Genomic DNA, 25,560 nt, shown 5'->3' on the forward strand with positions numbered 1-25,560 from the left:
AGGCATCTTTGCTAACAGTAAGTCATGCCATTATGTTATTTATGTACCCTGAATGAAAACAAACCAAAAACTTCTTCAGGTGAAAAAACGCCTGGTGGAACACAAGGAAACACAATCCTGTTACCAATACATTTTTTTAAAAGTTAATATTGTATAAATTCAGTGAATAGCAATACAATAGACAACCAGTCAAACCAGACAGAAACAGCAGTCAAGCAGAAACAAATGAGGATGTTACCTCCATTTCATACATGGGTGGCCCCAGGATATCTTTTAAAGCATGGAAATCAATTAAAATCGGCATTTCAGGTGGCAGAGCCAGGTCAGCTGTGTCACTGATGGATTCTGTTTTTGTGTCTTCTGTGACATGCTCTTTGCAATCTAAGAGAAGAAAATCTCATTTAGGATTTGTATCAGTCTTTCTCGACACAGGAATTTTAAAAAATCGTAACAAAGAAAAATAAAATATTCAAAGAAATGCTCAGAAAGTTCATAAAAGTGTACTTACACCACCTTTCACAAAAATCATGTCAAATTGAAGATAATATGTCATCAAATTTAATTATTAAGCCTAAACACATTCTAATTGTTCAGCAAAGATATTAAATTCAGAGCACTGATAATAGAGATGCGACTCACTTGCTTAAATGCATTTTAAACTAGGTCAAATAGAAAAACAAATTAAGTTCATTTAGAACTTTGCACTTTTCATCAGATTTGTGCATAGTATATAACAGTATTTGTAGGAGATGATCATGTTTAACGTAGTATTATATAGAATATGGAGCTGAATGTGGAAAGGCTGAAAGTTCAGTAACTACTGTTCTTTTTACTTACGCTTACAACTGCACGGTCTGTGGTCTCCTTCTGCAAGGATTTAAATGCTTAACTTCTGACGCTAATAATTAAGTTCTGTCAAATAAAGTATTGGCCAGATTTACATAAATTGCTTTACCACACAGCTGCATTACTTAGAGCTAGCCTGCATTACAGGCAGTAACATCTCATTTCCCAGTATCCAACAAGGCCAGCATAACTGACTGCTCTGTAACTCTGCCCTCCCCTCTCCACACCCCAATCCTCGCACACATACCCACCCTCAATACCAGCTGACCAGGAACAGGAGAAGCTGCTACATGGAAATCACGTGGAAACCAGCTCCACTGGATGCCTAACGCATCCAGCCTGGTGTGCCACCTCCTTCCAGGCTGTCAGATGGAACCGCTGCCCCAACACAGCACAGCCCACCTTCACTGCAGCCTATGCAGCTCATATTCTGACATTACACTTCATACTTTTATTTTTTGTCTCTTATGGCTATTATGGCTTTACTTAATCATAGAATGGTTTAGGTTGGAAGGGATCTTTAAAAATCATTTGGTCTAATCCCCACCACAGGCAGGGGACACCCTTCTCTAGGATCAGGTGGTTAATTCACATCAAAACTGATGTCCCTTGTTTGTTCAACAGCCAGTTTGACACACGGCACATACAGTCCTTGTTCAGCAAAAAACCAAAACAAACCACCTCAATTCCAGTATAACAACTTCCTCTATGGCTTTTGTCCTGAAATACTATCCTTACACAGGGCTCTGCTCTTTTTGTTGGATGAGGTAATTCAAAGATCAAATTGTTAAGCGTTTTCTGAAACACCTACAGATGTGATACACTCATCAGGAAGGGCTATAAAACCCAATTAAGCCTGACACTTTTGATACTGCAATATACTCAAGCATCATCAAGAAGGGACCACATAGGTAAAGCAATAGCTATGGATTCAAAAGCTCTTTCCTTCCTCTGTTTATAGTATGATTGTATTTCTTACCTATACAATTGTTTCCTTAGCAGGATTTCCTTAAAATTTCTGTTTTCTCTACAAGTGTATGTTCTATACAAAAGTGAATTGTAATGGGGACCATATAAATATCAAAGCCTCAAAACTGTTTTAAATCGGACTACGCTGCCAGTTGTTTGCATGAATAAACTCAAGAACTTAAACGCCATTTGTACTAGGCCTAGACTGCACATTTACTTTAGCGACTGTATACAGAAGGAGAATGTAAGCAGGGAGTCATTTCCCCACAGAATTTGATCCAGATGCAAAAGGCTCATTACCATTTTCCCCGAGAGCCCTAAGCAATATTTTAGTGAAACATATCAGAGAAATGAATAATACTTGAACAATCCAGATGTTTCTAAGGTTCTGTGGCAGTTTTATGGCAGCGCCTCCCTGCCCTGAGGCTGCCATTAAGAAAAGCATCGTACACACAGATACAGTGAAGATATTTCTGCCCACCCCAAAACCACAAGCCTAGAGTACATTTAAAGTGATAGTCTGTATTACGTAGGAACGTATACTGAACTTCAGAACTTCTGCACCATATTTTGTGAAATTTCCCACTGTTGCTTCCTTTCTTTGAATTCTAATTTACTTTCAATGAAGAAACTGTCTTCCTTTGCATATTAATGCATGCATAATAATTGAAGATCCAGGAATTTAAACAATTACAGAACAACACAAATCACTGATCTAATCTATTTAATATAACATTAATAGTGTTCTGTGCTGCAACAGTAATTCTCAGAATGGATGAAGAGAGAATGTTTCCTTTCACAAGACATAACCGCTCCTTTTATTAATCCTGACATATAAAGGCCTCCTTACAGTTAATTTTGTTGCAGTGCAATTCTCACTAATGGCTTCATACAGTACCAAGGAAAACATTCTACATCACCGTTACCACAATAACACCAACTCAGCTTTCATTCAGGACTCAAATCTAATAGTTATTATCCAACAGCCACTAATCTTTCCATTGTACAACTCATTGCTCCATGCATAAATCCCATTCCTTTACTGTAAACACCGCCTTTGTCAGACAGCCCCTCCTGTTGTTCCAGCAGGTCTCTATATTTTTGTTGACTACGACTTCTGTACATAACAAATACAAATACATAAATACCAGCAAGTCTAGGAAACATTACCCTGCATGCTATTCTTGCAACTCAGACTGCAATTTCAACACTACGGATCTTCAAAACCTGAGTAATTTGATATGATGATTTATACTTTAGAACAAAACTGAGTTTGAAAACAACTGCTTTTACCACCTAACACACTCAATTGTCCATTTCCGCTTGCTCTTTTTTCACCTAATTCCACATATACAGCTGAAGGAGACAGATTTCTCGTAAACAAATCAGTAGGTAATTTTTGAGGACACCTGACCTATTAAAAGAATCAGAAACTCTTTCTTGAGTTTGTATAATGTAATTAGTAGATGCCATTTTATAATCTGTAACAATAACAAACTACAGACTTTTTCTAAAAATATTAACCTAAAATCAGACATTATCTATATTTCTATAAAAGCATATAGTGATGTTCCAAAATATAATTATGAACACTTTCCTTTGAAGGAAAAAATATCTTCTTTCATCGCCTTGATAGAAGTGCTGACTATGAAGAATGTATAAAGACGTAAGTAATTAAGATTTCCATTAATGGTGACAAATACGTGTTCCCTATCTATCCCAGACGAATAGCCACAAAACATAGCACAAGTTAAATGATACGTTTATGCAAAACAAGACAATAAATTCAAGTTTCCAGAAACAGAACTTTTGGTTAGGATAACAGCTTAATCATCTTACATTTTGAATTAAGTTGGAGAAATAAACTAAAAAGTCAAAGAAGTGCCCTTAACAGCTCCACACTGCACTGGAGGAACCACCTGCTGATCTACTATTACATTACTGCTTAAACAAAAGCAGCATGGTACTGAGTAGTTTTAACATTTAAAAATTGGAAAAACTAAAAAACAAAACAAAAAAACAAAACCCAAAACCCCCCAAACAAACAGCTCTCTCCAAAAAAAAAACAAACAAAAAATATCTCCAAAACAACCAACCATCCAAAAAAGATTATGTTTCTAAAATTTTCAGAGCAGAATCAGCAAAGATTATGACAATATTCTTCAGGAATCTGGCTTTGTAAGTTCTCAAAACAAAACAAAATCTTTCATGTAAATACTGGATTTGTAAGAAAATGGACTCCTAATAGAACATACTGACAACGAACTACTATACATAATACAGGATTTAATCTAAAAAGGAATTCCATGGCACAAAGACTTCAGAATTTAAGACTGCTACTTTCTTCTAGAGTTGTAAAGGAAATGAGTGAATAGAAGAGCCTAAAACTTCCTCAACATGTTGCAATTTCTCAACTCCTCATAAAACACATTTAAATTAAGCATTAGTAATACTTAAGTCTAAAATCCAAAGATTTCTAGCCATACTTACTGGCCAAGATAGAAGAATATAACAAAAACCTAAAATTTTTTAACAGCTTTTAACATAAGATATTCTGATTTGCTGAATTGCTATGAAGAGGTATAAGAAAGAACATAAGCATGAAAGAAAAGGTTTCAAGTCTGTGGGCAATTAACAGGAAAACAGCATGTTCTTTTTTCTCAGCTGATTTACTAGCAGATGCTTTAGCACATGACAGACCAACCCAGAATTCTTTTAGGCCCTCCAAACTAACTAACAAACTCCACAAAACTACATTTAGGTAGGAAAGGTTGGGATTGCCCTTGTTGACAACAGTCCACATTCAAAGCCAGGCACAACATGAAACTGTATCTTAAAAGCAATTTTCCATTGTCCAACTTAAATCTTATGTGCTACATACTTGGGAAGTGTGGGAAGGAACTCCTTCCTGGGCCCCAATCCTACTAACACTGACTTGTATACTTAAATTTAATGCTATGTGTATTTTTCCCCACAGGATCAGAAAACTTATCTTTTCACAAAATAATTACATTCTACCAATTTTGATCTAGAATAACAACGTGTACTTGAAGCACTTGAATGTGAGGTTTTCATGTAGGAACATTTAGATAAATTAACATGTCATTAAAATTGCACATAAACCCGACTTTTCCTAACATTTATGCCTCTTTGGCCTAAAATAGAAAAGACATTCCAAGCAATTTTCAGAAAGAACCACATATTCCAGTTTGCAGAGCTGGTAAGCATACTAATGCTGGCACAGCTGAGCTCAAACTTGAGTTCCTATGGTGATCCCACCCTGGGATTTATGCTGATCAGATTTCATAAACCCATTTCCCAGTGCTACGGGAGATCCCGTGCTGCTGGAAGTGCTGAGTTTTGGCTAGAACATAGAACAGGTCACCTTTTGGAAGAGCAGTGATGTTAGCCCAACTGGATTAAGGCCATTATATATATTAGAAACAAGCGAAAAACCCACACAGTCATGCATAACAATGTTTTGCGAATAAAATGCATTATACACAAGTTGAGGGAGAATAAAGACTACATGTTTCAGTTCATGTTGACCACTTCAGTCAAACTTGCATTTAAACTCAAAACCAAGTGTTGTTTCATCCATAAGGAGTAGAACAAACTGTATTGTATTATTGGGTTATGGAAATATTTAAGTAGTTTCAAAGCCTTGGTTTCAACATAGACAGAATCCTCATTTAACCACTTTTAGTTATTAAATATTACCTGTCCTAAACCTCCTTTCAAGTCTGAATTAGACAAATCATTTTTCACTCTGAGTTTCAACTGCTGTATCATGATACAATGCCTTAGTGCACAGTTGCTGCATTGTATTCTCCAAGCAGTTGCACTAAAATGGGAAGGAGAGTTTCACATATTTTTGTGACTCCTAGAACTTCTTCTAGTGTCAAAGACTAGATGAGTGTCTCATAAATCTTAGATAGTGTTTCAGTAAAGTATCAGATAGTGTTACTGTACACAAGGATGACTCCCCGGAGAGGTCTGAAGAATGACTCCATTTGCTTTTGCTGAAGTTCACTGTACAAATTCAACGACTGATGCAAACTAACACTCCTCCACTTGCCAACTTCATCATAAAGCTCAGGAGTCAAAGGAGTGAGGAAAGGAATACAAAGCTGCCAGTGTATTTCAGTCATGCATTTTTGGAAAGTGCTAAACACAGCTTGACAGCATATCTCCTACCATCAGTTCTGCTATGGCAGGTATCCTCCATTTTTAGAGCCTACTATCAAACAGTGTCAAAGGCCTGATGTTTACAAAGCCTGGAAAACAGATGCTCCACTGAGTTAATAATCTGATTTAAGTAATGTAACGATGGAATTTTTGTGCTTCTACCACCTAGTGTCTTTTAAGTTTTATTACAAACCCACAAGCCAGAGGTGACTCAGCTGAATAAGCACAATAGGTACCATGTTACTATTCTGATATGCTACAAATCACATACAAATTATGTTTTAGCAAGTTAGAAAATACAAGGCAAGGCTGCAGCTTGCCCCCTCATATTCACAACTCATGACATGTGTGAATGCACTAACTGTAGAGTCTCAATCCCACATCAGTAACTGACAAATATGTAATGCAAAAATGATTTATAGGTCTTTCTATACAGATAAAGAAATAAAATATCAATAAATAATTATAAATGAAACTATTAAGAGACAACTTGATTAACTATTCTTCCAGAGTCATTCATTATATGAAATAAAAATTCACCATCGCTATGCACAGCTGCACAAATGTCCACTAATCAACAGGAAGAAAAAATTGCCAAAGAAATAAATTTAGGCTACAAATCCCATTATTTGCATCAACTTGCAAGTATTCAGGGCTATTTCTGAGTTTTAAATACTTGGCTGTTTCCAACAGACTGAATGAAAACTAAACACAAATATTTTTAAAAAGTGTGCCACTCTTAAGACACTTCCAACAAGTGACATATTCTGCCAAAAATACAGCAGGGTATAAGCACAAAATAAATTAGTACAAAATAAAACACATTTTGCAAACTACACCATTCTATGTATGTCTTCATAATACCAAAGTTTAACTATAGAGCCACCTGTCCCCTGCACTCCCTTTGATTAATACAGCTTTTTCTTATGGAAAGTTTTAATTCCAGAAGTACAAAGGCAACCCTTCACAGCTCATTTCTTCTGGGCTTACTCCAAATTATGTCAACCAAAAATGCTAGCGTTTTGCCCTCTTTTGAAGCACTTAGCTGGCTGTTTTCACTTAGCTTTGGTAAAGTGCAAGTCCAGTACTAATTTTAACAGTGTATAATTTTAACAGTGTAAATACCTAAGTTGCAAGTACAGTGCTAATTTTAACATTGTAAATACCTCTTTCACTGGATCGAGATGTCTAATACAGTTCCTTTTTGTTCTTTGCTTTAATAGTAAAATGTTTCTTCCTTTAGTATAAGGAGTTGTGCTCTGAACCTACTTTTTGCTTATTTTATCAGAAGGCTTGAAGAGCAGAACGACACCTTTTTTTATTCATCAATCACATTAAACCTTTTAAGCACATTTTAGACGTAGATACATTTCAGGGCAAAGAAATACTTTAAAAATATGACTTGTCAAAATTACTACAAGAAAAGTGACAGTAGCAAAGACACCTGATGTTGCTTGGTGGTGACACACCACCACAGCCCAAAGGCTCAGTGTTCTGGTTCAAGAGCAAGTTCAGGTATCACAGAAGCATCGACAAACTCAGGGTCTGACTTCTGGAAAAATCCAGCACAGAGGAGAGAAGGTAGACAAGATACACATAATATAAATGGAAAGCATTAATAAATCTGTCTTAAAAGCTCTTCCTTTTAACGTAGATGGGACAATTTAAACTACACAGTCACTCACGCATGCACAGACACTGCTACTGTGACAGTTCACTTTAAGCCAAACATTCAGAGAAAAAAGAACTGAACCCATTTAAGCAAACACTGATTTGTAGATCAAATTCAACCTTCTGATATTACCATTTCCACAGACGTTATGATGATCTTAGAAACTCAACAAGCTAAAAGAATAGTTAATTTTCAGAAAGGAAATGCTGAGTTAGGGAAAAAAGGCATGGTAAAGCTGAAAGACTGTCAATAAACAGATTTCCAGAGAAACTGCAAGTTTTTACTATGGGTAAAAATACTCTTCATATACTCTTCTAATTAATACCACTGTTTGTACAAATATCAGTTTCATTTCCTCCCCCAGGATTTACTCTCTCAAAGGAGTGGGGGAGCACCATTCAGACTTGTAAGCTGCCTTATTTCAAAGGAGCACATAATGAGTCAGCTTATTTGTTCTCCTCTAAACCAGTCCAGAACTATTCTACCTGTACTAGCTGATGTTAAAATTTAAAGACTTTTTCCACCATCAGCTTAGTTGTGAAATCTTTCACAACAACAAACCAACAGGGGTCTGTTTACTATTTAAGTTTGTGAGTATTCTGGAGCAAAAGTAAGCAGCCATTCTGCAGTTTTTGCTTTCCAATGCCCTCTTCCACACAGTCTCTGACAGGCTGGCAGTATTTCTTGTCAGAAAGTGTCAACCGGACTCATTGCAGTCTTTAAAAAACAAACAAACAAAACACCCAACACCCTTCTTGCTAGATTTATTGAGACTAAGGACTACCCACATTTTAGATGTTCAACTTCAGGTTTGAATTCTGTCCTTCCACATTTCTCAGCCACCTTCAACTGTGGGCTCCTGCAGTGCAATGAGCACTCCCAAACTTTCAACAGAAAACTGCTGGTACAGTGAGATCCTCCATCACCAATTGGCTGGTATAAAAGCACAACCATTTATGCTCTGCATGGTATGTTTCACCAAACACAGTATGGATGTTCAGTTTCATTTTTATTAAAGAAAACATTAATCTGGGGATGAAAACAGGAGCAGTCACCAGTTGCGTGTTGTCCTGACTTCTTCCTTCCTGCCTTTTATTTGAAGACAAGAAAGAGGTTTACCTTTACTGATGAAGCAGTTACCTGAGTATTTTTGTTGTTTGTGAATTTTATGTTTAGTTTTCATTCAGTCTGTTGGATGACTAGGAATGATAAATCGCTATTGTCTGTATACATGGGAAACAAGAACAGACTTACTGAAGTTGACAAGATACCAAAGCTTCAAGAGACTTAGAATAAGTGCAGTCTTAAAGGCACACAAAAAGAGCCCCTAAACTTTTCTATATTTCAAAGCTTTTCAGGCAGACATTTATTTTAGGGTACAACAAAATAACCAGATTGAGTTCTGAGGTGGTAGAGCATTCATAGCACAGTTAAAGAACCTCTTTAAGCACAGTAACTAAAGCCATGCTTAGTCTTTTATTAAAGAAAAAAAAAAAAGTGAAAGATTGGCATTAAAAAGCCTAGGAAGACATAAAAACATACACAAATCATAATTGCATACCTAAGATATGAAACAGATCCCCCGTGCTTCTCAATTACCAACCTGGCAGGCTGAAATTACTCTACTTAAGACCCAAGCCATAATTCAGCACTACTTGAACCATGCATAATAAGAATGTCACTCTATTTGCAAAGCTTTTAAAAACAGAGCTCTTAAAGAAGCTTAAAAAAGGAGAAAAAGTTGATAAATCAGTTCCTCGTGACTATGTTAGAAGCTTCCTTCTAATAAAACATGCAAAAGATACACACCTTCTCCTTCACCCACTTCGGCACGATCTGGCTTTGTTTCTTTGTGCTGTCCTTCTGCCACTTTCACTGCCACTGCTCTGCAAATAGCTCCCAGCTTCCGATCCAGAGAGCGGACTCCTGCCTCTCTAGTGTATCTAGCAGAGAGACAATTGCTTTACTAGTAGATGTTCTTTGTAACTGAGATTTCTTTTGAAGGCAAACACACTTTCTTTTTAAAAATACATCCAAAATAAAATGAGATGTAAAAGGTGAGAGGACCTTGGGCTACTGTAATAAACAGAAAAAAAATGTTACGTGCTTTTATCAAAAAATTGTGGTTTTCTGATAAAATTGTAAAGAAAGACAAACTACTGAGTGGGAAGAAGACATAACTAACACCTGGTATCACACCTTAGTGAAATGTTAAGCAATACTCCAATAGCACTGAGCTCTTCTCAGATGCATAAAAATTAAAGGAAGAACTATTTTAAAACTCAAACTAAAGTTTACTGGAAGTTGAGGAACTGACTGTAAAAGAATATTTTCTTTTAGTCTATGAAATAAACAGAAACACCAGACAATAACAGTCACTAAATGCCAAAATGCTTTTCCTGGTCACAATAAACCTCAATTCATTGAATCCTGATACACTTTTTCCATTGGAAATGAGCTAGTTTCAAGTCCAAAAGATGTTCTGATCAGTATCTTTGCTCTCACGTCTAACAAAATGTAGTTCTAATTAATACAAACTATTTAAAAAAACCATATCTTAATTTTTTTAACCTAAGTCCAATTTTTAGACAACTGTGGCCCATCAAGTCACAAGAAACAAAATGGTAATTTCCATTTTTTCTATGACAATGTCAGAAATAAAACTTAATTCTTTGAAACAAAGGTTGTCTGCTGACAAGACCACTGCTTCACACACTGAACGGCACAGCAATACCAGCTTCAAGTGTTCCTGTCTATTCATAGCGCCTTGCCAATTGTGTCAACACAACTGATTGTGAGCCACGCTCTGAGAGCCAGAGCAAGGAATTCTCTAGAGAAGGAAGGATGATTTGGTTTACACAGCAGAGTCAGACAGAGCTCAGGAAAGACCAATTCCATAAATTACCAGTTGTTGAACTTCTGAAGCTATTAAGGACAACAGATCTTCAAAGATGTTTTGTGTTATCACTTTATAAATAATTTACTAGTTATCAGAAAAAGAAGTTATTTAAACTGAAAGCAATGAATAACAGATTTACCTGGTAATTATGTCCAAAGTGGTTACTTGTGGAATCTGTATTTGCTGTGGAGTCAGGCCATGTTGTTCAAGCTGTTTAGGAATCAAGTGTCTATGTGCAATTTCAATTTTTTCTTCCTGTGTGTATCCTTCAAAAGAAGAAGCATGTTTACCAATCTTTTTGCATATACACTACAATATAATCAAATTTCTTACCATTTATAGTTGTTTCTGATTGAATTTAAAATTAAAAAAACCCCAGCTATAATTTAAAATGCTGTTGGTATGATGCTTTGTGGTTATTCATAACTTCATGTGAACAAGAAGAATAGAATTTTAGTGTTTCAAAGATCCCTTTCTTCATTGGAATCTTAAAAAGATGCATCAGCCAACAGTCAGCTAAAATACAAAGACATCAATTAGTGAAAATATTGTTATAGAATATGTCAGTGTTTCTCCATATACCTGGAACTGAATTGTCCTAAGCGCAATGCTAAATTTCATTCTCATGACAGAGGCCACAGCAGATTAAAGGCCGACTAATCTCTTTTAATGATTCTGGCCATTCAGTCTAGATTTCCAGCAGGCCTACCTTAAGGAACTACTTTTTATTTCAGGGAAAACACCCCAACATCGTTTAAAGACTTGCAATGGCCACTTTAGTGAAAACATTGTAATCACGGAATCACGGAATCTTCAGAGTTGGAAGGGACCTCTAGAGATCATCTAGTCCAACTCCCCTGCTAGAGCAGGGTTGCCTAAAGCACATCCCTCAGGGCTGCATCCAGGCGGGTCTTGAAAATCTCCAGAGAAGGGGACTCCACAACCTCCCTGGGCAGCCTGTTCCAGTGCTCTGTCACCCTCACTGTAAAGAAGTTTTTCCGTGTATTTGAACGGAACTTCCTATGTTCTAGCTTGTGCCCACTGCCCCTTGTCCTGTCGCTGGGAACCGTTGAAAAGAGCCTGGCTCCGTCCTCCTTAAACCCACCCTTTAGATACTTGTAAACATTAATCAGGTCCCCCCTCAACCTTCTCTTCTCCAGGCTAAAGAGTCCCAGCTCTTTCAGCCTTTCCTCATAAGGGAGGTGCTCCAGTCCCACAATCATCTTGGTTGCCCTACGCTGGACTCGCTCCAGTAGTTCCCTGTCCCTCTTGAACTGGGGAGCCCAAAACTGGACACAGTACTCCAGTTGTGGCCTCACCAGTGCAGAGTAGAGGGGGAGAATGACCTCCCTCGACCTACTGGCCACAGTCTTCCCTATGCAGCCCAGGATGCCATTGGCCTTCTTGGCGACAAGGGCACACTTGCTGGCTCATGGATAATTTGCTGTCTACCAGGACCCCCAGGTCCTTCTCCTCAGAGCTGCTTCCCAGCATGTCCGCCCCTAACATATACTGGTGTTTGGCATTCTTCCTTCCCAGGTGCAGGACCCTACACTTGCTTTTGTTGAACCTCATTAGGTTCTTCTCTGCCCAGCTCTCCAGCCTGTCCAGGTCACGCTGGATGGCAGCACGGCCCTCTGGAGTGTCGGCCACCCCTCCCAGCTTGGTATCATCAGCAAACTTGCTGAGGATACACTCTGTCCCCTCATCTAGGTCATTAATGAATATATTGAACAAAATTGGTCCAAGTATTGACCCCTGAGGGACACCACTCGTTACAGGCCTCCAACTGGACTCTGTGCCGCTGATCACAACCCTCTGAGTTCTGTCACTCAGCCAGCTCTCGATCCACCTCACTGTCACCTCGTCTAGCCCATGTTACCTGGAACTTGAATAATTTCCATTCTGTCCAGCAGCGCAGGTGGGATAGTAGCTGTAGTGTTGGCCGTAGCTATAAAAAGGACTTGGGACAGATCAAAGGCTACATTTAAGTAGTGATCGGTGAAACTGTGATTTTGTTCTGGATCCAAGACCTGAAAACAAGAGTGTAGACAAACCTGATGCAGTTGGTCAATTATAAGTAAATAAAATATACCCATTTTTATTATATTCCATTTGGATCTGTCAGATCTGACTTTAAATTCATAAAATATGTTATGAATATTGCTAAAGCCTGACCCTCCATATCCTGCCTCACTCTGATTACTCTGTAACTACATTGCACACCACAGGCAAAACAAAAGGTCATGTCCCCATTAGTTCTTTTTACCCTTTTCTAAAGATGGCTGCAGCATTTCTCCAATCATCAAATAAGCTATCTCCAAGACCTTTCACAGATGGTGGAGAGTGGCCTTTCAGGGTCTCTCAACACCTTTGAAAAAGCAGCCCATGTGGTCCCATGGACTTGTACGAGTAGAATTCTCTCAAGTAATCCCTGACTCCAATCCTCATCTGCTGCTGGTAGCTCTTCTTACTCTAAGCACACCAACCTGAGAGATCGCACTGTGAAAACCAAGGGGAAGAACACAGGTTATCTCAGCCTTATCTGCTATCACTAAATCACCTACCCCACTCATTCAGCTTTGTCCAGCCTTTTGCTAACATAGTAGTAGTAGCTCTTCTTATTGCCCATGACATCCCATATGAGTCTTGATTCTAAGTGAACCCTGGCTTTCCTAACACAATCTTTGCATTTTCTTTTCCCCCAAAATTTTGTGATAAGAAACCAGTGACAAAATTGAACAAGCACTGAAGAATAACAACACACAGTCTGACAAACGTCAGAAATTTACTGCACAAGTAGAACTATGGCTTAAATAACAATGTGGTCTTCCTATTGCTTTTAGCACTACTTATGTGTGTCAATGCAACACTTGCATATATTTAAGCTATTACTTGAATAAGCTGTTTTTCTGCATTAGGTGACAAATATTCTATACATGTGGATCACTAGTGTACAAAGGTGCGGTCTTATAGTTTTTTTTAAACAGTGCTGAAAATTGGAAGTTCATTGTATATAGCGATCTACACTTGGCTTTGATATCACCACCTATGAACTACCTTCATTCCACCTGCCTTAAAGTACTGCCATGCTTTTCCTTCCCAAATGATGAATTATCAATGCTATGCCAACATGAATAATTCTCATGTTACAAATAATGGGACCTATGCATCTCCTGAGAAATAGCACACTGCTGTCAAAATAATTTATCTGCCTATACCCAAATGAATGCACCCCTTGTCTTAGCAACTTGAATTATAGCCAAGGATGGTGTTGATAATTCTAAAAAAACCTGAATTTCAGCATTTCTTAGCTAGTTATGAAAGAAACAATTCTAAATTTTCATTACTCTTAAATTCTGTTCAGTCTTTGAAAAGTTAAAAATCTTTAGCATAAGAACGTCTTATGATCACAACAAGCTAGGAAAATACTTTTTTACAGAATGCCAGAAACACAGCAGAACTTTTTTAAAAACAGAACAATTCCTGATTTTATTTTGAAGTACTGCACAGATTTAAGACCAATATTTGGAAATGGATTGCCACTGTAATAAAATACAAGTTGTACGTTCCCCTTAACAGTGAAATCTTAAAATATACTGCAGCATATGCCTGAATTCTAAAACTAAGGTTGGAACTCAGTGAATGTTATTGTTCATTGCCTATAAGCCACTCATAAGCTTCTTTTCTTACCCTCCTCAGCAGGCAGCTGCTATCATTTACTCCCTTCTTTACTGATGAAGGCCTTGAAGCATCCTGACTAGCCAAACACACCTATGCATAATTCAGAGTTATAGATGTCTCTTACCTCAACTAGTCCTACAATCTGGCCCTAAAATGTAGAGGCATGCAACAACAGGCGGCGTATCCAAGCACAGCACCTACAGACTGTCTTCAAAGAAAGTAGATCTATAGCAAATATGAGTCTCCCATTCGAAGTCTACTTTGGCAAATCTTTCAAAACTGATTTAAACAACAAACCCTAACTCAATTTACTTTTCTTTTTTGACTGATAACACAGTATTTCCACAAAATTCCGTCTATTAGCTGAATAATTTGCAACTACTTACACAGATATTGAAAAACAACATATTCTGACAGACCAAGTTGTTTTTTTATAACATTTATCTATGCACATGTTTATCTTTCTCCTTCTAGTCTGCAACTAGAAATCCTTACGAATCCTACTAAGTGATAAGCTGGTGATTATAATAATAATATTATTTACAAAGATATACAAAATAGTGACGCTGTACTCATGCGCAAACAATACTATCCAATAAAGTTAAAGGAAACTGTAATCAAAACCAACTCAGATTATATCTGAAAATGTGAATTATCTGAGGCTTTCTACAAGGGCTAGAGTTTCTCTGGACTAACAATTCTTTGTCATGGTAACCATTTCTTAGAACAAGACATAAACCAATATCACGCCTATGCATTTGAAACAGATTTTCCAAAGCAAATAGAATTGTTATTCAGCTAGGTATCTGTGCTAAAGTTCAAGTTCGAAAGTTTTCAAAAATATTCAACTAATACAAAAAATATTAAGTACAAAAAGAACATTCAGTGAACAAAACATCTTCGTTAATTTATGGCTGACAGCTCACATGCACACAAAGGCTTCTCTGTATCAAGCTTTTTATTACCACAAAATCCAGAATAAATTCCATGAACATTTAATTGCCTGGCTATGCTCCTGGTTGAATTTCCATGCATCCAAATACTCAGTATCAGGCACTTGGATCCATTTCTGTTTTCTTCTGTTTTAAACAGAGGTCATCTAAATTTAGACTAAAACATTCCCTTGTTGATGAACAGTAACTGGAAATAGGAAGACATTCTGTTTTGCTTAAGCAACAACTCTGCAGAAGCACTAGAACTAAACACATATCCAGCAATTATAAAACATCAAGCTTTGTTTCCAAGCTTACAGGGTATGGCAATTTTCTTCTTGAATATATCCCATTGTAGACAGTCAGGGAGAATTTAACACACCTACACATTATGGAAAAAAGCATGTGCCTTTTACACTTAATGATGGCACTTACCTAACAAAAAGCAGCAGTCTGAAAAACAAACGTGCCAGTTAGGTGACCACTTACTATTGTTTGTTCTCCTACATAATAGTCACCTTTGCTCATTCCAGATGGACTTTCCAACAATGTAAACCACAAAAAGCAGATGAAAATTAAGCTGTTATGTCCAGGCATGAGTTCTCCATTACAAGAGGTAAAGCACCTGCTTCAGGATGTTTAGACAGCAGTAGAGGGGTATACAGATCTCACATGGGAGCAGCCCAGACACGGTTAATAGAGCAATTACTTCTCCAGATGCAACTAATGGTCAATTAGCAATGACTTACATAAAGACTGCAGCCCAAGCAGACAGTTGGAAGCTAACCTGACAAGCCTCAGCTGGAATAATCCATGGTAGGAGCTGAGCCGACTATCACCGAGAATGTGGCTTTAAAATATGGAAAAACAGAAACACCCCCAAGCAGCAACAAAGTATCAAAAATTCAAACACAAATAATTAAAAAATAGATTAATTTTGTTTGCCCTCACACACTTGACATGATAGATGAAGAACAGAAATGCTAATTCTCTACTGCAAGACAGGGAATGAAAAATAAATTAAAAGAAACAGCAGAGGTTGAATAAAACTAACAATATTAACGTACAGATCTGGATTCATGATTGGAACACTTCCAAAAAAAGTTATTCTCTTTCCAAGAAATGACAAATCATTGCTTCATTACTGATTCTGGCTGCCTAGCAAACAACAGTCAGCTAGCTAACAACGTTTGATTTTCAGGTATTTTTTTATCCATGCACTGACTAGATTTAGGCCAGCTTAGTTCAATATCTAAAGGAGAAATGGCAGAAATATCAGAAAACTCAGAAACAGAGCTCATTACCATTAGCAGCATGGTAACGTAAATAAAATCCCACGAGTAAAAAGTACAAAGAAAATGCATTTGAACATTTGTTATGCTCCCCTGCTTGTTTTCCTTGCACTTATAGGCTTTTCATACACCCTAGAAATGTGTACTACATGCTTGAGAAATACACAGGTAAAGGATCATAACTGTCATTTTAAAAAGCTAAAAGAGTGAAGCCATGGTATTTTCTAGCACATTTAAATTATTACTAGTTCATGTTAACATGCAAAGATCAAAACAGAGCTCTCAAACCATAGCCTGTTCATACGCTGATTTTCAAAGAACTAGTTGGCCTTGTCAAAACAGTAATTTTACACTATCTAGCAGGAAGAAAATAATGACATTTGTAAAATGCCAATTGACATTTCATTTGCAGAAAAGTCATACAGCATACAGATGAGCTCATGACACCTTAATTTAAGTAGCATTTTTCATATTCAAATCACTGTATTAAGCACTGTCAGTCAAAAAGAGTCATTAGAACAACTCTGTAGGCAAATATTACCAGAACCACTTTCATCCCCACCTACAACCGCCCAGCTACAGAAGTTACCATACCTTAAGTTTGACAACTGAGATGCTTCTAGGATTATGCCCTAAATCATTTCAGTGAAAGTGAGCCAGGCTAGCTCAAAAAAATTGGATAAATATATTTTGCTAACCCAACTCCTTTTGACCGAAACAGGTAAAGAACAATCACAGTAGTAGTTCAGGTACAACAGCGATAGGACGGTAGCCCCTATAGCCAGACAGAACATAAAAGAGAGGCAGACAGTGTAAAAATACAGCAGTATAAGGAAATTCTGTATGTGCACAATACCAAAACCTTTAAGTGCACCAGTGCTACATCTGCTCTGGACAGCCTCAAGCATTTCATCCTAGCCCAGCCTTGCTGTGTCATTACTTTCCTCATTCCCTCCTTTCCTCATCATCTGTGCTAGCACAGAAAAGGCACACAGCCCTCTGCACTAAGATACTGGGGAAGGGCAATCCTCTTTGTCTCTTCCCCATACCTGAGGAGACCTTCCTTCCTCTCTCCAGCAAACTGATGGAATAAAACCACTGAATATGCAAGTCAGTGGAAGAAGGTATTGTACTAGGATAGCAGCGTGCATCCTACTCTAGGGAAAAAGAAGGTTCTAGCAACTCATTACTGGTCTCTGCTAACAGATTCCTCTGATACATGAAGCCTGCAAGGCATAGGTCTCAATTCATCTTCGTAATCAGTCAAATTTTAGCCTCCTGAAATCCCAACAACTAACCTAATCAATAATATCTCAACAGTTGATGGATTTATGAAATATTCCAACAGTATCTCATTCACCAAAGTCCTTATTTGTGCCTCCTCGATTTCACTTGTGTCTTTAAGCAAGTCAACTTTAACACCTCTAAACTCTTTGCGATAAAATAACTACATGCATACTCCAAAATTAGATGGATTTATACCTTGGTCTGAGTCCCAGAATTTCAGAAAAAACACACTTGATAGCTAACTCTCATGGAAAGCAAACCCTTACCACACCATAATCAGTCAAAGAGTAGGGATCTGTGACTTAAATGAAAAACTGAAGTTTAGAAAGTTAATTACAACACTAATTAAAGAAGTGCTGCTAAAAGAACATGCAGCTAGTCCATATTACATGCCACGTAAATGCTCAGCTGCCATATAAACTTTTACCATCAAAAACATATCAGAATTGTTCCATGAAAGAAAGGGAAAACTTGAAAAAGTCCAGCTACCATCTGTCTGTTGTACAGTTCTTTCTTATAGCTAACAGCATTTGGTCGTTAAAAATCAATGTCTTGAACTCCCCCCAATAAGTAAACGTTTAAGGCTTGAACAGTCTTTAAATAGACGAAACACTTAGCACAAAATACATCCTTGTGTTTAAGTACAGATCGCCGAGATTAAAGATACCTTACTTAGCATACTATATAAAGCATTTGCATTGCATGCAAGTAATCGACAGAAATCCAACAACGTCAAAACATAGTAGCTGATATTTGAATAAAAAAATCTGACGCTGTCATGCTATCTTTTGTCCAGTGAATCTTTCCGAGTCCAGTCTTTTAATTCTTTTTAATTACAAATGAAACAAATGAAACAATGCTTGTAATTTAATATCTCTTACCTCAAGCAAGGCTGCTGCAGGATCTCCCTGCAAGCTCTTCCCCAGTTTATCAACCTCATCCAACAGGAATACTGGATTGTTAACGCCAACAGTCTTTAGTCCATTGATTATCCTGCCAGGCATACTGCCAACATAGGTGCGCCTGTGAGAAATAAATGTATATGGGGAAAGAGGGACCGGACACATGTAACAGAAGTAGAAACATCAAAAATAAAACTCAAAGGAAAATATAAGAATAAGCAGCATTGTAACACTTCTTGCTTTTTTGCAAAACTTCTTGGAACTAATTGATAAAAATATAGGATATGTGTATGAACTAATATAAGCAATTATATCAGCAGATGAAAATTCCATTTCCATGGTGCACTAGTTGGTCTGGAAAGATAAAGGTATGTATTAAAATATATCCAAACTTTACAGCTTGCAGGCATTTTACACGATTCAGTACAAGCATCCTTGTACTGTATGAACAAGCAGAAGCAGATTTGGGAACCCCATTAATAGTAACATTTTAATAATGACAATACCAGGGTTTTTTGATCACAAGAGTTCACACAGCATGTTGCAAATCAGGGCAAAATTCCAAATATGCTGAACTGTTGATGTCCCCTGTATATACACCATGCTTTCTTTAATACTCACAAAAAATAATTGTATTTACTATGTCATTTCAACATGAAATAAAAAACTAGAACAGTGCAACACAACAAAAAAGTTCTGAGTCTGAAGTTATTCAGCAAAGGTGGTAAAACGTTTTTTTTCACAATGCACAGAGACAACTACATTTTACATGCACCCCCTGTTTGCTGCATTTCTCACAGCCTTTTCTGCTTGTGCCACATATAGTTAAGATATGAAATGCTGGTCATTTAAGAAGAAAGAGACACCCAAAGTGCTGAATTACAGTACCTATCTCATGACCCTCACCAAGCAGATATGCAGAACAGGCCTGCTTTGCCATATGATCTGTTTTAATACAGTCCAAAATAAACAGGATGACATTTAGAAAGACGAAACCAAAAATACCATGGGAATAATTTCAAAAGATGCTAGAGAAGACTTTAAATATTAAAAAATCCAGCCGAAACCACGCAGCAATAGCGTTAGTTCCACGTAATATTTAATCACTGAGGGAACAAATTGCAGTTACTATATTTAATTCAAGGTCTGAGCAAAAATCAAAGTTTTTAAGATCTTATGAACAGCCAGAAATGCAACAGAATTTCAGTTTGCCTATTTACCCCCTTCATGAGCCAGCTGCTAAAGACTGGAGCAGCCAGCATGCAATAGTTTATCACCTCACCGCTTTTGTGTAGAGTCTTACTCTGCAGTGAGTGGATTCCTCTCCAGTGAGGACTGCATTATAGAACATTTATTACAGATCAAGAATCTGCATGGGGGAGCTATTATAGGAGCCTGCCACTTCATTCTCCAGCTGCACACAGACAACCTTGCCAAAAGAATGAAAGGGTTCTATAAAACGCAATCAGAAAATTACAGGACTGAAGCAGAACTGAAGTTCACAGAAATGAATCATTTATCAGCGCAACCAAATTAATCATTGCAGCAATTTTAGGGTTTCTCTGGGGGTTTTTGTTCATAGGTTTTTTTTGCTTGTGTTTTTGGGTTTTGGTTAGTTGGTTGTTGTTGTTGGTTTTGTTGTTGATCTTGCGTTTGTTTTTTTTGTTTTAACAAGGGGCGCTTACTGCACTAGTAAATGATTTTATATGCTTTAGAGACAATGGAGCCTGACTGGTTTTAATATTCTATTTATGCCAGTAATAGGATAACATAATTAGGTAAACATCAAACCTTCTTTCCTGCTTGGTAGATTATTCTCAAGTGCATGTTTAAAGACATTACTCTTTTTTAATGCATGTTTGTGTTTTTATATACACAAAGTTTTATCAGATCCATTTAAACTCTATAAAATTTTGAGATATCTATGTTCCATCTGGTTTTAAGAAAGAGCTTTGGTTTATAAACTAAAGGAAGGTAAACTGAGTTTCTTTAGCCAAGGGAAAGCGCTGTGAACTTTTTCGCTTCCTGCACCATCCAACTGCAACAACACAGGTCAAAGGATAATAAGTGTTAGGTACCAAAAGGTTTTCTGAATAATAAGTCAGTCTGTTTACACCCACGCACACACCACTTTTTAAAACTTATCTAAAGTTTTTTCAAATAGAAGCACTCAAACAAACAAACAAAAAAGAACTGGAAGAAATTTTTCTTTCTTGAGATACAAAAAGTTGTTGTTATTAATAGATTGAAACACTTTTTTTCCCCCTCAAACAACCCTGAAAATAGAATTCAAGTCACAGCCATTTCAGATTCCAGTAGATTTGGGTACTTAATGACATATTTACACTTGTGGAAGATCCTCACAGATACAGCATCCTTCAGTAAGACTTAACTGTTGTATACAATCAAGTTTCAGAAGAGCGTGGCAAGTAGGGCTAGGGAAGCGATCGTCCCTCTGTACTCAGCACTGGTGAGGCCCCACCTCAAGTACTGCGTCCAGTTTTGGGCCCCTCACTACAGGAAAGGCGTTGAAATTCTGGAGCGAGCCCAGAGAAGGGTAATGAAGCTGTTGAGTGTTCTGAAGCACAAGTGTTATGAGGAGCGGCTGAAGGAGCTGGAGTTGTTCAGCCTGGAGAAAAGGAGGCTGAGGGGAGACATTATTGCTCTCTACAACTGCCTGAAAGGAGGCTGTAGTGAGGTGGGGGTCGGTCTCTTCTCCCAAGTAACAGGCGATAGGACAAGAAGAAGCAGCCTCAAGTTGTGCCAGGGGAGGTTTAAGATGGATATTAGGAAAAATTTCTACACTGAAAGGTTTGTCAAACACTGGAACAGGCTGCCCAGGGAAGTGGTGGAATCACCATCCCTGGAGGTATCTGAAAGATGGGTAGACGTGGTGCTGAGGAACGTGGTTTAGTGGTGGTTTGGGCAGTGTTAGGTTAATGGTTGGACTCGATGATCTTAAAGGTCCTTTCCAACATAGACAATTCTACGATTCAAAGTTTCTTAACATTTTAAAATAAACCATACACTAGGTAGGCTGAAGCACACTGTGTCAAGATCTGTGGTGAAGAAAAAGTAGAAAAAAGCAAATATAATCAAGACAACTTATGACAAGTCAAGTGAGATCAATACCTTGGAGAAATACAATTTTAAGAGTACAAAAATTAAGTGGCTTCTAAAACAAGCAATAAGAAAAACATTCTAAGAATGACAGAAAATCATTAATTTTTTTTTTATTTTTTTTTAATTCACCCTGTCCAAAGCAAGCTTTGGGTCACGTACTACCGTATAAAAAACTTAAATAGAAACCACAGTCCAAGTGAAATGTATCCAATGTTGCGAAAAGAACTGGTTCCCTATAGAAACCAAGAGTTCTTCAAGAGACTCACAGGTCAAAATACTCGCTGTCCACAGCATTAAGATTAACGGATGAGAAAAGCACATAGTGGCTAGAAACATTCTGCTCTTCCTTTCATTACTGACAAGTGACTATTCTCGCTCTTCCTCTCTCGTACTGTCTTCTCATTTGTATTTTCAATCATCTCTAGACGTGGTAAATCTAAACAACTGATTCCAACATAAGTGTTTAATCGATGCACTAAATTTGAAATAAAAGCATGCTTAAATTTATGTCATTTAATCAGGTATGCCAAAGTAGAAACTCAGACTACAAATTTTAGGATAACAAATACCTAAGTATCAATTCGCTCTTCCCATTTGTAACAGTATAGTTCCCATTAGAGATGAACCAATACCTATTTTTATTATACTATTAATCAAAGACTCAAGATCTCCAAGGCAATTAAAGAATGCCAATGCAAATGTCATATGTAGAATGATAAAGAACAATAAGGTAGTATTTTACCTTGGAAAATACAAACATAAGTAGCCCGTTTTCATTCCTAAAAGGTTGTTACGGAACATATCTCAAGACAAGGGTCCTCCCTAAGACAGACCCCGCAGGTATTTACATATAAAACCACTAGAATACATGAAAATTACAAGCATATATGGCCATATATCTGTCTGGACATGAACCTTTGCCTTGTAACTTGCGAAACTGAATGCTGCTATTTGTGAACACTAGCCACTGAATGTGATGTTATTCTTTATTTTCATTGTTTTAGCTAGGGTTGAAAGGAGGAAAAACAATACTCTATATTAGCATTTTTGATGACATAATGTGGCTTTGTGCATTTTTTTGATGCACTGTTTCTCTCCATGCATTAAACCTAGAAAGAGAGTCAAGCTGCTTTCCATTCAAAACAGGAAGTACAGATCAAGTTTCCTGGTTATCTCACTTGCGTAGTAACAATTAAAAAAAACCTTTAGAAGCTCGTGCCACAGGTCTGTAATTTAGTAATCTTTTTATTTATTTTTAAATTAGTGAAAAGGTACCTTTAAGAAAACACTAGAGTTGCACAGCATGTCATTAAGAGCTACGTATCCCAGAAAATGCAAGACAGACAGCTGAGAAATCTAACTTTGTCAGCTCTCACAATGTAAACTGGGAACGTCTGTGAATTGGAACCACTAAAGCAGTACTAGTATTATTGATAAAAACACGACCCACTTTCTTCATGCTGTTCCAAAGACAAAAAGTTTTAAATTGCTTTTAACTACAGTGGTTTTCAAACTGCAGAGGTAGGAAAAGATAACAAAGTTAATGCCACCAAAGAAACTATTTCTGAACTCACCCGCACAAGGTCACAGCTTACTTTTTGCAAGGACAGGAGGTTGTCTCTACTCAAGTCCTTTACAAATATATCTATGCTTTATACTTGTATAACAAAGCTATTCCTCACAGGTGAAACTGTTTGAGGTTTGGTTTTTTCTAGTGCAACAAGGTCTGTGCTGTGAAATTCTGCTAGCATGGCTGTACTGGTGAGGAATCACACCTTTTCTCACACAGGTCCACCTGAATGAGTCTTTAGCACAGGCCTAAGCCAGAAATAAACTATCCAAACCTCTAGAAACTGAAAAGCAATGGTAATATATGAAAGAGTGCTTCACACAGAGGTGAGAGAGAGAAAAGAGAGCTTGTCAGTGATCTCACCAGCATGACTATAAATAAACGGCGCGATTACATCTTTCCTTTTTAAAAATAGAAAGCCACACACACATGCAAGAGAGAAGATCGTCTAATTCCTGTATAAAGCAAATTATCAGTACTGAGGAGATCTTAAATGTAGTGAGCTGCTTGGAAAAAAGTTCTAAGTCATCCGTCCGGACGGTTTGGTTTTTAATATTTTTTTTTAATACAAATTAACAACGAATGTAAACCAGCAAACTTTACCATATGGTATAGATGAGTGGTAAACAGCTGGAGGATGTCTGATAAAGCATTCTGGTTTTCTACCAAGATGACGATTTCATTTTGGGAATGCACAACAGTAGTTGCTACTCTTCACCCAATCAAAAAAAGGATTCCCAAAGCCCAGCTGCAGGCACATGATCTACAGTGAAACTGCAAAAAATGGGCGTTTCCAATTCCCTCTGTTACACATCACATGAAAGAGCACACTTACTGAAACCACAACTCCCCACCCTGCTGCCATCTAATAGATTTCATTTTGCTTGCTGAATCTATTGGTCCGCATCTTTCACTTAAAACAGTAACAAGCAGCCAAAGTGAATGCTATTTCGGGCAACGTTTGCTTGCAAGTGAAACTGAACCATAGTTTCCTTTTTAACCTTCTAGTACATTCAGTACATTTTTTTAAATGTTTAGTACATTTGAAGGTACGTCTAGTATCGTTCTCCTGCAATGTTAATGGAATCCTTAACTTAAGTCTTAAAGCCTGATATGGAGCTTTTAGGAGAAAAAGAATGGCTCCTAACACGTAATATTAGAAAAATCAGCCTATGTTAACAGTAAAACTCAGAGAACAGCAGCCCATGTCTCCTCCACTTCTAGACCACCTCTGTAATTCCTCTCTGTGACTGTCACCAGATGCACAATATCGATTCACTTGACTGGGAATAACTTGAAGGATTTATTCACACAAAAGGACAATAAAGAGAGAGGTCTACAGAAAAGCTGTAGTTTTAACTTGATCTTATTCTGAGAAGCAGAGAAGTGGAAAAAAAAATGAAGCAGAATTAAAAAAACAGTATGCAACAGTCGGTTTAGATTTTACCTACAAAAAAACTGGCAAAAGCAGTCAGTTACAAGGGACTCCTGGTATTAACTGCTCTAAAGTTTGTTTTTAAACTATACACTTGTTTGTTGAAGAGTAACCGCGTGATACTCTTGCTAATTCTAGAAAGTATTGTCCTTTGCTGATGAAAAATAAACTGTTTTATCAAATACTCCCCATCAGCGAATTTCAAATAAATTTTTTAATACAAAATTTATAATTTTTAGCTCCTAACATGCATTAATAATTTAATAATGCCCTCAAAAATACTACAGTTGACAGCCACAAACACCTGAATTCAAAAGTTTTTAAAAGCCTCTTTATCACACGACTCTAGCTGTCTTTATTCTTTACTAGGTCTAGGCACAAGATTGAAAGCCAAAAAAAAGAAAAAAAAAGGAAACCAGTAAGAAATTACTGGCAATTGAGTAAGAGTTGATGACAGTTTTACAGTTTTACTTTTACTCATAATGTCAGTTTCACAGATGTGGTTTCCCTGTAACAAAGGCTTCAGTCCCGCTCTGAAGTGGAAAAGTTACTTGTATCTGTAATACTTAGTATTCAACAGCCTCTAGTGGTTTCAGCCGGAATAGCAACATGTTGTTGAGTCACATTTTAAATTGTTTTTAGGATCCATACCATAAGTAATCTGAAACACCAGAATTCTAATTTATTAAACAGTGATTAACAATACAGTTTATGAATTACAGGAATAATACATAGAAGGACAGAGTTTCACTTCTTTTCCA

The 25,560-nt window shown here is 37.2% G+C and overlaps 1 protein-coding gene across 2 annotated transcripts in view; it reads right to left on the reverse strand.

The window, feature by feature from the left end:
• The window catches only part of LONP2 (lon peptidase 2, peroxisomal), a 47,538-nt gene that overhangs the window by 11,932 nt on the left and 10,046 nt on the right, over positions 1-25,560 (reverse strand). For both annotated transcript variants that reach the window (XM_054199853.1, XM_054199852.1), the window contains 5 exons: positions 18,651-18,792; positions 12,457-12,607; positions 10,714-10,840; positions 9,485-9,618; positions 239-381 (listed from right to left, as the gene is read on the reverse strand). In XM_054199853.1, coding sequence (XP_054055828.1) covers positions 239-381; positions 9,485-9,618; positions 10,714-10,840; positions 12,457-12,607; positions 18,651-18,792 — 697 coding nt within the window. The remainder of the gene's footprint in view (positions 1-238; positions 382-9,484; positions 9,619-10,713; positions 10,841-12,456; positions 12,608-18,650; positions 18,793-25,560) is intronic.

This window comes from Rissa tridactyla, chromosome 4 (genome assembly GCF_028500815.1).
Source record: "Rissa tridactyla isolate bRisTri1 chromosome 4, bRisTri1.patW.cur.20221130, whole genome shotgun sequence".
In the NCBI taxonomy this organism is placed as follows: domain Eukaryota; kingdom Metazoa; phylum Chordata; class Aves; order Charadriiformes; family Laridae; genus Rissa; species Rissa tridactyla.